At 37.6% G+C, this 17,292-nt stretch overlaps 1 protein-coding gene and 1 long non-coding RNA gene across 3 annotated transcripts; both read left to right on the forward strand.

Moving 5' to 3' along the window:
- Window positions 1–218: 218 nt before the first annotated feature.
- On the forward strand, window positions 219–1,458 carry nog1 (noggin 1). The gene has a single exon (XM_058770924.1). The coding sequence runs from the start codon at window positions 540–542 to the stop codon at window positions 1,191–1,193; it is 654 nt and encodes a 217-aa protein (XP_058626907.1). The 5' UTR covers window positions 219–539; the 3' UTR covers window positions 1,194–1,458.
- An 8,834-nt stretch (window positions 1,459–10,292) lies between these two features.
- Window positions 10,293–13,369, forward strand: LOC131537813 (uncharacterized). 2 transcript variants are annotated; one of them, XR_009270394.1, is made up of 4 exons: window positions 10,293–10,388; window positions 12,181–12,395; window positions 12,477–12,517; window positions 13,176–13,369. It is a non-coding gene; the product is annotated as an uncharacterized LOC131537813 (long non-coding RNA). The 2 variants fall into 2 exon arrangements; XR_009270393.1 differs by lacking the exon at window positions 13,176–13,369 and adding an exon at window positions 10,550–10,617 and having other exon boundaries at window positions 10,303–10,388; window positions 12,181–12,632.
- The last annotated feature ends 3,923 nt before the right edge of the window (window positions 13,370–17,292 follow it).

A 17,292-nucleotide genomic window follows, 5' to 3' on the forward strand; every position in this document is an offset into this window, starting at 1 on the left:
TGCAATATTTAGCAATCATGCAGTCAAAACAAAACAAAACAAAAAACAAAAAAACAAAACGAAAACAAGCAAACAAAAAACTGAGATAACAGTTAGAAAGTGCAGACTATCATACACTCCCGGTGTCTTGAGGAGGCCGACAGGAGGCGTAGCGGCTTCAAACCCTTGCACGGCCACGCCTCCCTCTCTCTCTCTCTCCCTCTCTCCCCCTGAGCTCTGGAGGACGTGTGTCGGGGAATCTCCTGCAAACAAACTCACATTCAAAAACCCATAGCCGCTGTATTACATCACTGGGTCGCGCGTGTATATATGAGAGGCGCGCGCGTCAGAGAGGCATTCCCAGAGTTTTGGCTCGCGCTGACGCATCGCGTGCGGGACTTTTCACGCGTGATGCTGCGCACGACTCCGATGCATTCAACCGCCAGCAGCAGGAAACCTTGCGAGTGAGATGGATGGATAGATCCGGCGTCTGAGCGCTTTGGATTCACGTCGGATAAAGTTGAGTTTGTGCGATTTTTGCCCCAGTTTTTCGCATCACGATGGATCTCCCGCATGGTTTGATGACTGTGTACCTGCTCCTGGTGTCCCTCGCTCAGTGTCAGCACTATTACCTCCTCAGACCCATCCCGAGTGACACTTTACCCCTGCTGGAGCTCAAGGAGGACCCCGACCCCATCTACGACCCACGGGAGAGGGACCTAAACGAGACCGAGCTGCGGAGCGCGCTAGGGGACTTTGACAGCCGCTTTCTGTCTATCAGCCCTCCTCAGGACCGCTACACCGGCAACGAGGATCTGGAGGAGCTGGACCTCCAGCAGCAGAACCCCACCGGGATGATGCCCAAAGACATCAAGAACCTGGACTTTGACGCGCAGTGGGGCAAGAAGCGCAAAGCCAGCAAGAAGCTGAAGCGCAGGCTGCAGATGTGGCTCTGGTCCTACTCGTTTTGTCCGGTGCTGTACGCGTGGAACGACCTCGGCGCGCGCTTCTGGCCGCGCTTCGTGCGCGCGGGGAGCTGCTACAGCAAGCGCTCCTGCTCAGTGCCGGAGGGGATGGTGTGCAAACCGGCCAAATCCACGCACATCACGCTGCTGCGGTGGCGGTGCGTGCAGAGGCGAGGCGCGCTCAAGTGCGCGTGGATACCGGTGCAGTATCCCATCATAACCGAGTGCAAATGCTCCTGCGCGAACTGACCAATCACGAACGGACATCGAAACTCCTGTCTGATGCCCATTTCTGGAAAAAAAAAAAAAGTGCACAAACTATATAAAAACTGTCGTATTTCTGGACATGAGGTGCAGCTGATGCTGATTACTGGACTTAAATTATGGAAAACTGTATTACTGTACAAAATTTGATCTGATATGTATTTCAGTTTTAAAAACTCTGCTCTGATACATATTTCTGGAAGAACATGAAAAAAAAATCTAATCTCATACAAATTTCTGGATTTAAGTTATGAAAAAAGTTTTATTTTGTATTTTGGTAACACTTTATGTTAACTAAGTCATTAACAAAGGTAATGCTGAAGACATCAATAATTCATATATATATATATATATATATATATATATATATATCACAATCCTGTATTTATATATGACAATATATATTTAGTAAATAATAATAATAAAAAAACATTTCAACTACGGTTTGAATGTACTAGCTGATGATTTGTTGAGCATTATGTATTACAATATGATTAATAATACATAATATGCATTATGTATTATAATAATGTCTGTTAATGCCGTTCATATAAGTTATTGTAAAGTGTTGCGTTTATTTTTTTATGCACTATCAAGTGTAGGAATGTATTGTATGTATATATCGTGCCATCATGTAATGATTTAGCTACTTGTAAAAAGCCAGTATTATGTGTATTATCCAGAGTCTACTGTATTTGTGGAAAATATTGGTTAACGTTGTATTTATATGCAGAGAACGGCCCGTGGAGCCGTTTGAGATGTTTTATAAGGTTTTCCACAACGATGTGACGACCTCAAAATTTATTAGGGATTTTTAACGTCATGCAGCTGTGACAGCTGCTTCGTGGCGATGATTTATCCTGTAAATTAAGATGAACTGTTATTTATTCTTTATATTCAGATAATAAAATATCAGTGAAAACCACAACAAACGGCACGCTCGAGCTTTTGTTTCCTAAGTCTTTGTTTCTTTTCACGATGCCTGTGAAGAAACTTCAAAGAGATTCTCCTAATTTACCATGAAATATTCTCACCTGGCTTAAGGGCCCCGTAACCAGGCAACCACCGGTGATGCTCTCAGGGGCCCATGGAGATTTTGGCACTTCAGTCCAAAAAAATTAAATAAAAATACAGGTCTGATTTCTGAAATAATACTAATTAAATTTTTATTTTTAACTAAGTGATTATTGCTTGTTCCTCAGCTATAGTCATAATTTAACCATATTTATTTTACTGCACAAATTTAATTAATTATCAGATTTTTTCCCCTAATTTAAATAAGTGCATTTTGTAAATATGATTGTTTAAATAAAATCAAATTGATGCAAATAGTTAATAATAAACCATGATAACATGCCTTGATTTTTGAGTGAATGTATGACTGACAAATATGCATCACATTAAGTTATGGTAATCAGATATGCAACTCAAACATAAATCTTACATGTAGGCCTAAATATGTTTAGAGTGTATATTAGGGTAATTTATTCATATTTTATTCATATATCCTTATGTACATCCAACTCCTGATCTGTCATTAAGCATCATAGGGTATTTGCTAATGGCTTATTAATGAAAGTTATTATGAAGTGTTACGTTTCAGTAGACGTCCCGTCTAAAGTAGATTAACCGCATTTTACGCATCAATTAATTCAAACAATTCTTAACATTCACAGCCTGGGAACCTGAATGTGTTAATTTGCTTATTTGGTCTCGTTAAAACCTTTCTGGGTGCGTTTTCTGCCAGCTAACTGGGTTAAGGGTTACGGCGTGTTGATGCGGTTTACGACAAATATGTAATGTGGAGCCTAATGGAGCGGCCGACTAAACTTTCTCACATCACGGGTGTTAACAGAGCTGACGTCTCACGCTAATGAGCGCGTTAGTTTGCAGTCTGTAAAAACCGCAGCTTATCTGAAGTGAAAATGGCTCTTTATCTCTGTCTCAAGTGGTTTGTTTTCAAGCTTTTTATTGTGGGGTGGAGATGCATGATGATTCTCATTGAAAACCTGTTAACATCTACTGTAACATCCTGAAGAGATAAAGCGCGAGGTCTGGAACAGCTGGAGAGCATCTCTCTCTCATGTGGCCCGGCCCGACTGCCACCCGCCCATTTGCGGCCCTGCAGGAGGGCCGGCCTCCCTCCGAGAGCATGGAGCCAGTCTAACAGAGGAATAAACCCTGCCAAACAGCCCTCATAAAGAGCATCAAATACAGCTCTGTTTACCCCTGCAGAACAGCGCTTTATCCAAACACTCCACTGATTAGGACACCGTTACGGGCGCTTGGGCAAACTAATCACACGGGACTTCGTTTAAATGGATGTGTCCTGGCCAAAGGGTATTGAGGGCCTCGAGTCTGGAGGTTTCAGACCAAAATAAAGGTTCTTTTTTTGGCATGAGTAGTTCCAAAAAGAACCTTTAACATCAATGGAACATTTCCATTACACAAATGGTTCTTTATAGTGGAAAAAGGGTTCTTTAGATGATTCAAATATTCTTTACACTGAGAGAGAAAAATGCTTATTTTACAAACTATTCACTGAAATCACTGCAAAAAAAACCCCTTAACCTTTATTTTTAAGAGTGTACAATAATATTTGGTTTTTTAAACTTCTATGTGTAAGAATCTAAACGAACAACATTTTATTTAATTAAGAACTCTTTAAAAATAAAGGTTCTTCATCATATTTTGGATGTATAGGGATCTTTTGAAGATTTATTACATGCTTGACAGTGTTGGGGGTAACGCATTGCAAGTAATGCAAGTTACGTAATCAGATTACTTTTTCAAGTAACTAGTAAAGTAATGCATTACTTTTAAATTTACTGGAAAATATCTGAGTTACTTTTTCAAATAAGTAACACAAGTTACTTTGTTTTCCCATTTATTGACTGGCACCACTCCTGTCCCCTTGTTGAGGGAAATTGGGAGTGATGTGCAAAGGCAGAGCCTGAGGCTTATTCGTTTCACTTTTGGTGTGAAAGGGCTTTTACAGTTGCCAAAAAGTATTTTAGTTATTAAAAATAAATAAGCAAGCCCAGCTCAGGTGACAAAAAAAGTAACGGAAAAGTAACATAATGCATTACTTTCCATAAAAAGTAACTAAGTAATGCAATCAGTTACTTTTTATCGAGTAACGCAATATTGTAATGCATCACTTTTAAACATTTCCCCAGCACTGATGCTTGATGTATCAGCTTAGGTTTTTCAGATCAGTGTTTTGGTTTCTATAGGTTCTTGTGTTTCGAAATAATTGGCGGTTAAAACATTATTTGTGGAACTTTAAAAATAATTTTTAACTGGAAATTTTATTTACAGTTGAAAATTAATTATCAACTGCAAATTATCATTTGAGCATTGTTTGAAATTATTGTTATTTAAGTCTGAATACGTGCTTTTAAGAATTTTTGGTTGAAAATTAGTCTTTTAGCCTTATTTATTTGGCTGAAAACTGTCAAATTGAATTCTTCAGTGCTTTTTATCTGAAAAACCTTTTTTATATTAATATGGATCTTGAGCTATTATATGGTTCTTTGGAGATTCATTAAATTTTCATAATTATCAATAGATTTTTTCCAAAGTGACTTACAATAGAGGAGGAGCATAAGCAGTTCACCACAGGGCCAACAATATTTGCAGCATACAATGCCATGTTTATTTGACAGCTAGATTAGGAAAGATAGTTGTGAGCTAGATAGCAGTTCAGCATTTCACCAGAGAGGAGCAGAGAGGGTGAAGGTTTTGGAAAATTACTTTGTGCCTCAAAAGGAGCCACTTGTTTGATGCTTGATATTTCATTTTAGGCTCTTTAGATCAGTGCTTTGGTTTCTAGGTTCTTCAAAGCACCAGATCATAAATGCGATTCCAAATAATTGGTGGTTAAACATTCTTTTTGGAACATTAAAAAATTACTTTTTACTGTAAGCTTGACCTTTAGGGGTGTTTATCATAGAAGAACCATATAAGAACCAATGCCACTGTAGAAGAACCAATGCTACTGTAGAAGAACCGATGCTACTGTAGAAGAACCGATGCTGTTTGTTGTCATTATTGATGTCAAACAAAAACTACCAGTAGGTAATGCTTCTTTTAGCATGTCAAACAAGTTTGAATATGTGGTTTTAAGAATTTTTGGTTTAACTAACATTATTTTAGAACATTTAGAATGTTTATTTTTGAGAATGTGGTGGAAAAAAGACATTATTCAATTATTTAACCCTTGTGCAACCTTTTGGACATTTATTTGTCCTTTTCAGTTTTTTGTTTTGTTTGTTTGTTTTGTTTTAATCATTTTGCCTGTGTTATTGACAGCTGCTCAAATTTTGGCACAGGTGTGTATTTTTCTTGGAATTTTTACTATTTCACCCCCATTTCCTTTAATAAATCTATTTTGCACTAGGTACAAAAAATAGTTCCTCTCAGGACCTTTTGGACAAAAATGTCCCCATTGAAACCCATTAAAACTGCTATTTTTAATCACAGTGCCGTTTAACTGTAAAATTATGCAATTTTTATTAATAGGCTTTCATTCTGTTGGCAAGACTTCAAAATTATTATTTTTTTACCAGATGGTGCCATTTTTTCAGGTTTGGCCTATAAAGCAAATACAAATCGCTTTATTCCTGTTTTCTGCTTCTGCATATTATAGAGCCAATTGGATAAATAATGCAGCTATCATTGTGGGGGGGTGTTGGTATGGATGTCAGAGTGTAGTTTCTATGTGTGTCATAAAAAAAAAATTGTGTGCATGTGTGTTCTTGTAATATTTGAGAGAGAAAAACTCTACTGCAAATCACAAATCCAACCACTGTGTGCACCAGCATTTTGCTGGCATCTAATGGGGAAAATTTGGTACTGCACCCAAACAAAATCTTACTGAAAGCTAATTTTTGGAGATATCAACCTCAAATTTGGAACACAACTTGTTTAGATTTATGGCTTTGATTTTCTAGCAGGATTAGAGTTCAACATGTTCAACACTAAATCATTTTCATAAACCTTTTTTTTTTGGTTTCACTTTTTAAACTTTTTTTTTGTACTTCAACAATAATCTGCCATGGGTCTGTGCTCCCAAGCTTCAAATTTTTATTACCGTTTTTTGACATGGACATTTTTGTCTACTATGGACCTACGTGTAACTTTCTTTTTTTTTTATTGACAGACAAGGGTTAATTATTCAATATTTAAATGATGGTCATTCACATATGCTAGCAGTCAAAACCTTGAACACACTGACTCGTTCTATTTTTATGACTATTTTCTGCATGTTATTATAACATTTAAATGATGAAAACTCTGGAATAATACAAATGGAAGTCTGGTAATGATGTGACACAAATGAAAAATTCTTTGTTTAGATTCCAGATCTGCTTGTGGGCACAATTTATATTTGTCTATAGAACTTCAGATCAAGCATTTAAGCAGAAGCCTAAGATCAAAAAATCACAATAAACAAATTCAGTGTGTCTAAACATTTGATTGGCAGTGCATGCCAAAAATTCTCAGTATGAATCTGATGCCACGTTCACCAGTATTCTGATCGAAAGTGTTATTTGTGTTGAGATCTCCTCTGACCTGGCGTCGGACGCGGTGACGGCGAGTGAGCCGCTATTATCAGAGTGAAATACTGCATTTGTACTGTGTCTGAAATGATACTGTGCAGCGTGACCACAGGGGTCGCGCCGATCAGCCCTGTGACGACCTCTTTGTCGAGCGAGGAGGGGGGCGACGGGGCCTCGGCTCCTGCACGGTGGCCCCCGGGTACCAGCAGGGCCCTCTGTTTAACGGAGAGGCAGGCGTTCGTAAACCCTGCGGGAGATGGCCTGTGATTTATACACTCATTCTCTCATATATCTCTCTCCTCTTGTGTTCTCTTGTCTAAGTCTGCTGTAGATGAGGTCCCTGAAACCTAGGATGTATTTGGAGTGGTCATGTGACTGATGACTGGTTTTGAAAAGAAAATAGTATGCAGTTTGTATACTATGAAATTAATACAGTTTTTTCAATAAGTCTGCATTGAATTGATCAAAAGAGACAGTAAAGACAAAAAAGGTTTCAAAAGACCTCTATTTCAAATAAACACTGTAATTTTTTATTCATCAAAAAATCCTGAAAAATAAAATGTATTACTTTTTCCACAAAAAAATATGAAGCAGTACAAATATTTTCATTATTGATAATAATCAGAAATGTTACTTGAGCAGCAAATCAGCATATTAGAATGATTTCTGAAGGATCGTGTGACACTGAAGACTGGTACAATGATGCTATTCACCTTTATATCTAAGGAATAAATTACATTTGAAAACATATTCATATAGAAAGCAACTATTTTAAATGGTAAAAATATTTCTAAATATTATTATTTTTTACAGATTTTTTGCTAAAATAAATGCAGCCTTGGTGAGCAGAAGAGACTTCATTTAAAAACATTAAAACATCTGATTGGAGTCCAGTCTTTAGATCTGTTTAGATGTTTCTACAGAAAAAAAGTACTCAATAATCACACGTTTCAAAATAATCTCGAGCTTCAGAAAAAATCTCAACAATGTCTCATATGATTCCAAGTCGACCAAATGTCTCAATATTAACTCAAGTTTCCCTGAGACTACACATAAATACAACATTTTCTTTAATTTGTGACAATTACTAGCCATTTCTCAGTGAAAATTGTTTCTCACTTGTGTTTCTTTTTCAGGAAAGCTAAACCTTAAAATGAAATTTAACGGAGAACCTCTAAGCAACAAAAGCATCCTCTATGAGTGAGTGCATGACAGAAGCTGCTCGTATTTGTGATGAGATGCTCTTTTCATCTGGTTGTGAGTGTTGATGTGTATGTCTGTTCTGATATCTCTCCAGCAGAACACCCTCATTTTTTAATATGGACGCGGCGCTCTCTCCGGCGGTCTGGTCCATCTCTTCTCTTAAGCACTTGGCTTGACCAGTGTCAAGAGTCTCCGTATCTCTGCGGCTTCAGGAGACGCGCCAAACATGTTTCTCCTGCGGCCACAGACCCACTTCAAGTGATAACGGCAGTTTGTCTTCCTAATGCAGCGGAATGAAAGGGCCGTTCTGTCATAAAGTCCCACTCACTAACCCAAAGCTCTGTCCCGTGACAGGACGATTGAATGCAGGCCACTGACGTGCAGACGTTTGTTATTTTATCAGCCTTCAATCGACATCTCTGTCATTTCACTTGAGTGTACAACTCTGACACTCGTCTGATTTCCTAAAGGAAAATGTGATTTGGTCAAAGGTTGTTCTTTTATAGCTCTGTAGTGGACTTCTCAGTTATGTCTCTTTTTTTTTAAATAAAATGCCTTAATTAAAAGGCCCAAATGAGTCATTGGTACACAGTTGCACAACGAAAGCAGAGCAGCTCAGATCAATTAATGATAAATGTTCTTATTGAGATTTCCGTTTGCATTTTAGTATTATTTATGAATATTTAGAATTTATTTTTTATATATTTAAAAATAGCTTTTTTAAGTTTAAATAGTTATATTTTACTTTATTTTAGCTTTATTGAAATTACTTTTTTACTTTTTTTATTTTATTTAATAATAGCAACACTCTTCTGACACTCTAAAGGAGACACTGTTGAAATGCTTTCTCTCTCTATGAGAAACATCTGAGAAGCAGCAGATTTGAGCAAAACGTTTCATTTGAGCTTCTTATATTCTCATTGCTGTCTTGATGGAACAAAATATAGATATTAAGGATATCTGGGTGTTATCTATTTTTAACATGTTTCTTTTTACCAACAGAGGACAAATTTACAATCCTATTGGTAATGGCTTGATCCAGCAGGCTTTTCTTCTCATTTCTGTTCTTACATTAATGATTGCAAAAACCCAGCATTACTATAAATCAAACCTGTGCATTTCTCTCTTTTTTACACATAGTTGGCTTGTTTTTCAGATAGAAGTCTCATTAGTGCTGCATATTCTTTGAAGATTCAAGGACAGGAGAAGATAATGAGAAAAGTGCACATTAACTAAGACGGTAGACACTCCTCTGTCCTGTGAGCTGTGATAACAAATGATAAAGCTCATGTAGCATTGAACCATCACGGCATTTCACCTAAATATAACACACACCTGCCGCTGCTAGATGCTGAGCTGTTCTTGTTTAGTCTGGTTTCTTCTTTCACAAAAAAAAATAATAAAATTTTCAGTCTGTCAAGAATTTCTGAGCTTTTCATGTACTCTTGTGAGCTGAAAGTGTGTTTGTTTGTCAAGAGATACTGACAGGATCAACTCATATTTCACAGCATTTTGTCTACCATGGTGGCGAGTTGTGCACATGCAAACACTTTTTCTTAAGACAATGTAAAGTTTAAATCTGGATCTGGTGCACCTATCCTATTTAACCATTAATAAAATAACTTCTAAACATAAACATTCACAAATGCCTTAAATACATGACTTTTTACTTCTGCCCTTGATTACTATAATGAAAGCGAGTGTTGTGCACATGCCAATCATCATCAATGAATCAATAAAAATCAGGCATGAATCTAATAATGGCATATTTGAAGAAAGATTTGTCCATATTTGACTTTCTGTCAGTACATTAATTTATTTAAAACTGCATTTTGAATATTGGTTTTATTGTTTCAAGACTTGGTTAACTTGCTGTTTAGACAGTCATGTTTTGCATCACTTGAGATATTGTGCAACTGAGGTTTCATCTGTATTTTATCACTTGTCTGGATTCTTAAATATATCCTATAGCTATCTTCTCAACAGCATTTTAATTCATAATCCACACGCTCCTAATATGAAGCCCGTTCGAATGATATTATTTTGTTGCAATTCTAAAAAAAATAGGCTAAATAAATAAAAAAAATCTCACAATTCTGAATCTCGCAATCTGTGAGATGCTTGAATTCTGAGAGGAAAAGTCAGAATTGTGAGATAAAATCGCCATTTTATTTTTTGATTTATTTATTTTATCCAGTGGCAGAAAAAGCTTCCATAGAAATCAACATACAGAAAGCGCTTTGCGATTAAAAACGCGAGAGGCGGGGCAGAAGAATTAAAAAACGCGCCTTTTCACTTTTTAAATTTACCGCCACATTTTCAAAACGCGGTAATGCAACGGTCAAACACGACCGTATAGCGTATGTTTTTACATATAAAAACTTTCCAAACAACATGAAACCTGTTCGAAATGGTGAGCATTTGGCATTGTGTGTCTTTCTGAGATTGTTTTGGTTAAATTCTTATGTAGGCCTATGTCACTTGTTTTAGCTTATGTTAGACTGTATTGGATTCAGTTGAGGGCTGAGTTTCCTGTGCACTTCATCTGAAATGTTAGTTATTGTCTACGTAAAGCTTTCCAAATCAGCCGCTTGTGAGACTACATGATGGTTAAGAAGAAAGTCAGCTTTGTTGACCGCAAGGTAGCACGCTTCTCTTCATTCACACTGCACGCCATTCTCTCTCTGATCTTTTCCTAAGCCCTGTGACCGATCAATAAATACATACTCTGTCCCATCTCATCCACACCCACAGACACATAGAACATATATGTAGAGTTCAAAGAGCTCGTCGATATGCACGATAACTTCCCGCTGCGCACATGAAAGCGGCTCGGTCGTGTTGATTTATACGCACCGGGCAAGAACATTAGTCTACGATAATGAGAAATCAGACGCGAGCCAAGTCTCTCTTCTAGACCGGCCGGTATTGATGCATTTCCATGAAGTAATGCAGCGGTATCAGAGAGAGACGTGGCCCGTGAACTCACTGGCTTTCATTTCTGTGCGTATTCCTCAGCAGAATGCATGCTGTAAATACTCATATTAAATTTAAATGCAGTATTTTTTGGAAGCAGAACGCCGTTGATGAGGTAATGCCACAGACCAATGCACAAACACAACTGTATTTAATCTTTCAAATTAAACTGAGATGTTTGTTTGAAGTGCTGTTGCTGTTGTCCTCCACTGAAGTTGCATTTTGTTTAGAAAATTCCTTTGGTAGATTTTTTTTTTTTTTTTTTTTTTTTTTTAATCGGTGTCAAATCGTGTTATAGCAAATTAATTTTTAGAATAAAGGCCTAGTTCAAATTTTGCTACTATGTAAACAATCACAGTTGAAGTTTTCTATAGTGTAAATCAAGTGAGTATAACCTACTGTATGTGAATAAAGCTGATGTACTATATATCCAACTTTATATAGAGAGCTGTGTGACAATAGTTTAGCTTTTTTTCGACAATATTGATATTCAAGGAGTTGAGGTTTGCTGTATAGTCTGTATCGCTTAATGTAAGTATAGGCTACTGTATAAATGCGTATAAAGTTGAATGTACTACATATCCAACTCTATATAGAGAGCTGTAAGATTAAGTTAACATTTTGTGACGGTATAAACAATTACATAGCCAAGATTTGCTAATGTTTATCGCTTTACATGTATGCAAATAAAGTTGGATGTACTTTATATCCAGCTTCATATAAAGAGCTGTGCCATAGTATAATTTACATTTTGCAACAAATAAATTATCATACAGCCAAGATTTGGTATATATATTGCTTTTTGTGAGTGTAGTGTATGCAGTAAAATTGGATGTACTATATACAGTATGCAAATTTAGCAGTGTGATAATTTGCATTTTATGTCAATATAAAAAAAAAATGGTATGTAGTCTATTGTTTTATGTAAGTGTACAGAATGTATGCAGGTAAATATTGATATATCCAACTTCAAATAAAGAGCTGGGCATTAGAATATTTCATGATCCTAAGAGACCTGTGACTCATTTTTGAGTTGTGAACCACCAGTTGCTTTACATTCATTGTACGCTGCATTTACAAATGGGTCTGTTGCCTTGTGCAAGGGTATCAAGTTGATGGACACAAAACTGCTCTCTTGAATCTATAACCTTTGTGTTTGCCAGAGCCATTAGACCACCGCTTCCCCTCCAGAAGCCTCTTATCTCCATACGATTTGTTCCTTGTTTCAGATTCCCGTTTCTGCCTGAAGGCGTCACCTATAGTGAAGACCGAATGTCTGGAGCAGGCCACGGGAGACATATGATTCTCATTGTGAGGATGAAAGGCGTCTATACGTCTGTTTTTCCCCGTCTTTTGTACGTCTGGGGAGCGCCGGATTGGGTGGGCGGAACCGCTTGTGTCGTGATCCCCTCTCATCCATGTGGTGTTGCTTTATGCTCCGTGGGTATGGATTCATTGTAGTGAAATTGAAACTTCATGACATGTCATTGTTATAAACTTATAAATAATTTATTTCGCCCCGAAGAGTGATTGCTGCTTCAGAGGTGCCCAATTGGCTGAGACAAGGTTCGTCTTTGACCCAGTTTGACCATGTTGAAACATTTTCCCTTTATATCTCTCGTGCGTGCTTCCTTTTAACTCTAGCTGCTTGTCAGCACGTCGCTTGGCCCGTTTTTTAACTTTTTGCTTCATGAAAAATCCATAAAACCGTGTATGTCGCAATGCCTTTTTGTATTGTTTTACGATGGCTGCATGGGAAGGGTATAAAATAATCATTGCAGAAATGAACCCTGTAGACTTTGCTATCTGCCTTGTCATCGCTGCTAGCTAGCTCACTTGCTAACATACGTCTGTCAATGAGCTTATATTTTCACCTTATCCTGGAAGACTACAGCTGGCCTGCTCTTAACACTCTTTGTATATAAACCCCGCTCTTAGTCGCAGGTGCTTTTTCCACCCTGCACAGGATAAAGAGTCTGATTCATGCTAGTTTTCGCTTAAATCGTACAGTTTGTACACTTGCCTTTTGCAACCCTGACCTGTGCACGTAGTGCATCAGAAATGCTATTTGTTTATTAGAGAATATGTACTGGCCCGGTTCTTCAAGTTCTCCCACTGCTGGGTTAATTGGTGTCTTTTGAAAAGTTCATCGTTGATGTTGGGCCAGAAATGTTTTCCTTTTAAAATTATTTTTGTGGTGTTTGATGCATTTTGGGGAATCTAGGAGTGAAGATATTCCTGCTACCTGGTATGCAAGGCCAGTGCCTCTTTGATGTCGGATGAAGGTCTTTGGAGCAAATCTCAAAGCTGAAACTGGGCTGGTACTACAAAGGTTTGAGGTTCAATCCCAATCAGAATGGAGTGTTAACTAGATCAGACTCCATTGGGAACATGTGGTTTACTGAAAATGACTTTGGGTTAAAAAATATGTCAGAAATAACAAGTAACTGGAACCCAGAAGGCTGTATGAATGGAATGATTTTGGAAGCACTGCAGACTCTGGTTGGTTCAGGCCTAGATTACATTTTTATTGCTCAGAGGTTGCTCTTTTATTTCTCATGAGATTCAATGGAGGCCTCAGTTATTTGTTTATTTTGGTGTGAAATTTGTCTCAGATACTAAAATTCCTTAAAATACACCACCATTCAAGCATTTTGGATTGGTATGTTTTTGAAAGAACTCTCTTCATGCTCACCAAGGCTGTATCAAAAATATAGGAAAAACAGTAATATTCTGAAATATTATTACAATTTAAAAGAACTGTTTCCTTTGTGAATATATTGTAAAATGTAATATATTCCTTTTATCAAAGCTGAATTTTCAGCATCATTACTCCAGTCTTCAGTGTCGCATGATCCTTCAGCAATCATTCTAATATACTGATTTGCTGCTCAAGAAACATTTCTGATTATTATCAATATTGAAAACAGTTGTGCTGCTTCGTATTTTTGTGGAAACTGATATATTTTATTTTTCAGGATTCTATGATGAATAGAAGGTCAAAAGAACAGAATTTATTTGAAATAGAAACCTTTTGAAACATTAAAAATGTCCTTACTTTTAATCACTTTAATGCATCCTTGTTAAAAGTATTTGTACTACTATTAGTACTGACCACAAACTTTTGAATGGTGGATTTGATACAAATGAGTCACTATTCATCATGAAAGCATTTTGAAGAGCTGTAAAGGGAATGTGGAGTTCAGCTCAGCTAATTTGATGAGACATTTTTGAGTTCATATTGAGATCTCTGACTTATATCTTGGCAAATTTGAGCACCGTCTGAGTGATGTTAAATAGATATCAGATCATCTAAAGAGATGCGTTCAGAAGCTGAACATCTGTAACCCTGGAAGTGTTTGTGATGTCAAATCAAAGATGACACAGAGTTCACACGCAGCCCAGGAATTCACAGCAATTAACCCTTCAGCGTCACATGTAAATATGAGTGCTGGAGGCCGTTAGTCTTTCACACACACACTGGGATCTGGCTTCTTTGTTCTGTCGGGCCCCTGGCCTGTTGCCATGGCGATGGTGCTGGCAGCACCTCACTATAATGGCTGGCGTGTGAGCTGTCCATCACTCCATCCCCCCGTAACACACACACACACACACACTGATCCACTTTCACCTGCACAAGCTTTCATTTAACCGCTGCTTTTCTTTTTCCATTCTCTGCATTTAAACCATTTTCTTTTGTCTCCATTTCTGCCTGGGAAAGTCAACATTATAGAACAGGACAGAACTTAACAGAATGAAAGAATGGAATGGAATTAAATGGATAGAATAGAATAGAATAGAGGGGGCAGTCAGTCTAGAATCTGGAATTCTGTGCCATCTAGTGGCACTTATCAAACTGTAGATGTGGATCCCTCGGATCTGATTAGATTTGTGTGGAAGCCTGAAAAAAAAAAAAAACAAATCTAATTATGAGATATAAACTCACAATTGCAAGAAATAAATTTGGAATTGTGAGATAAATAGTTGCATTTACATTTTTTTCATTTTGTGGGGAAAAAACAAACAAACAGAAAAACAGAATTGAGAGATTCTGAGCAACTCAGAATTCTTAGAATTCCACAAAGAAATGTAGAAAGTAAAAAAAAAGGTTATTACAACTTTTTTTGTACAATTTACAACTTTTTATCTTGCAATTCTAATTTTTTTTCTCTCAATTCTGAATTGTGCCCTAAAAAGTTGCAGTTACTCTTTACTCTTTTCTTTTTTGGTGGAAGAGCTTGCATATATTAATGTTCTTCTGGCTTAGTATTAGAATAAAGTGTCATCTGTCTTTAACAAAGAAATTAAAATAACTGCTTGAAGAATATCAACTGGTTTTACAGTACTAATGATGGGATTTTGGTGGAAGCTGTGGTTGCCATGACAATTTGTTCCGTTTTAGTCTGCATTAGGACCCTAAAAAGAAGGTCCTTTAATAGGATGTAAGTCCCCTTTATTTCATTGTCTGTTTGAGCATCTGACATCACATGCATTGTCATTGTCTAACCGATATCTAAATCTGAATTTAAAAAAAAACATTATATTTACATAATTGGAGATGGTGCAATGGTGCAGTATTTTTTTGTGCATCAGATGTAATGTGTTAGTGGCTTCCAGCAGTGTGTCTCTGACCCCCTGACTGCGTTCATCTCACTGTTCTGCTTTAATGTTCTAATTTTAAATGTTAATGCATTTTCTCATTTTCACCCCGATAAACAGGATACGCCCTCAATAGAGACAGTGGCTGCTGGAGGAAAAACCTGTCTGACCTCACGTCCCATTAGCACTATACTGGAGCTTGTTGGCTTATCAGATTTTGTGGATACATACTTGCAGCTAAATAGTATTAAAGTTCTTGATGTGTTTCTTTAGATCAGTATTTTGGTGTCTGGGCTAATTTAAGTACCAGATCATAGATGTTTTTTTTTTTTTAGATACAGTGCCTTGCGAAAGTATTCATACCCCTTCATTTATTTTCACGTTTCATTATGTTAAACTGCTTTAAATTACTTTTTCCCCACATCAATTTACACTCGATACACTATAATGACAAAGCAAAAAACAGATTTGTGACTTTGCAACTTTGCAAATTTATTAAAAATAAAATGCTGAAATAAGTACATTGCATAAGTAACTTAACTCAGTACTTAGCTGAAGCACCTTTACAGCCTCAAGTCTTTTTGGATATGATGTGACAAGCTTTGCACATCTGCATTTGACAATTATCTGCCATTCTTCACCTCACCTGTTCACCTCTCAAGCTGTCTGCTTGGATGGGGGCTGGCAGACATTTTCAGGTTTCTCCAGAAATATTTGATTGTGTTCAATCCCAGGCTGTGGCTGGGCCACTTGAGGACATTCACAGAGTTGTCTATAAGCCACGCTTGCTGTGTGTTTAGGGTCATTGTCCTGTTGGAAGGTGAACCTTCTGCCCAGTCTGAGGTTCTGAATGTTCTGGACTAGGTTTTCATTAAGGCTAACTCAATATTTTGGTGCACTGAGCTTTCTTTCTACTCTGACGAGTCCCTCAGTCCCTGCCACTGAAAAACAGCCCCACAGCATGAGGCTGCTACCAGCACACTTTGCTTTTTGGATGGTGCTCTGCAGGTGATGAGCAGTGCCTGGTTTCATTCAAACATGATGCTTGGAATTGAGGTTCATCAGACCAGAGTGCCTTGTTTCTCACAGTCCAAGGGTCCTTTAGGTTCTTTGTTGCAAATTCCAAGTCTGTTTTCATGTGTCTTCACTGAGGAGAGGATTGAGTTTGGCCACACCGCCATAAAGCCCAGATTGGTGGAGTGTTGCATTTATGTTTGTCCTTCTGTAAGTTTCTTCCATCTGCATATATGATCATGGAGCTCAACTAGAGTGACCATCAGCTTCTTGGCCACTTGTATAACCAAGCCCCTTCTCCATCAATTGCTCAGTTTGGCCAGGAGGACAGCTCTAGGAAGAGTCCTAGTTGTCCCAAGCGTCTTCCATTATGGATAATGTAGGCTACATGCTTCTGTGAACCTTCAATGCAGCATAATTTTTTTCTGAACTCTTCCCCAGATCTGTGCCTTGACGCAAGCCTGTTTCTAAACTCTACTGGCAGCCCTCAGGGCTTGGTTATTGCTTGCTGTTATGCATTTTCAGCTGTTAGACCTTTTCTGAGAGTTGTGTGCCTTTCCAAATCATACCCATTCAATTGAATTTGCCACAGGTCAACTCCACTCGAAGTGTAGTAACATCTACAAGCAATATGAATGCTCCTGAGCTAAATTTCAAATGTCCCAGAAAAGGGTATGAATACTTATGCAATGGAATCATTTCAGTTTTTTATTTCTAATAAATTTGCA

The sequence above is a fragment of the Onychostoma macrolepis genome, chromosome 03, assembly GCF_012432095.1.
Source record: "Onychostoma macrolepis isolate SWU-2019 chromosome 03, ASM1243209v1, whole genome shotgun sequence".
Classification (NCBI taxonomy): Eukaryota; Metazoa; Chordata; class Actinopteri; order Cypriniformes; family Cyprinidae; genus Onychostoma; species Onychostoma macrolepis.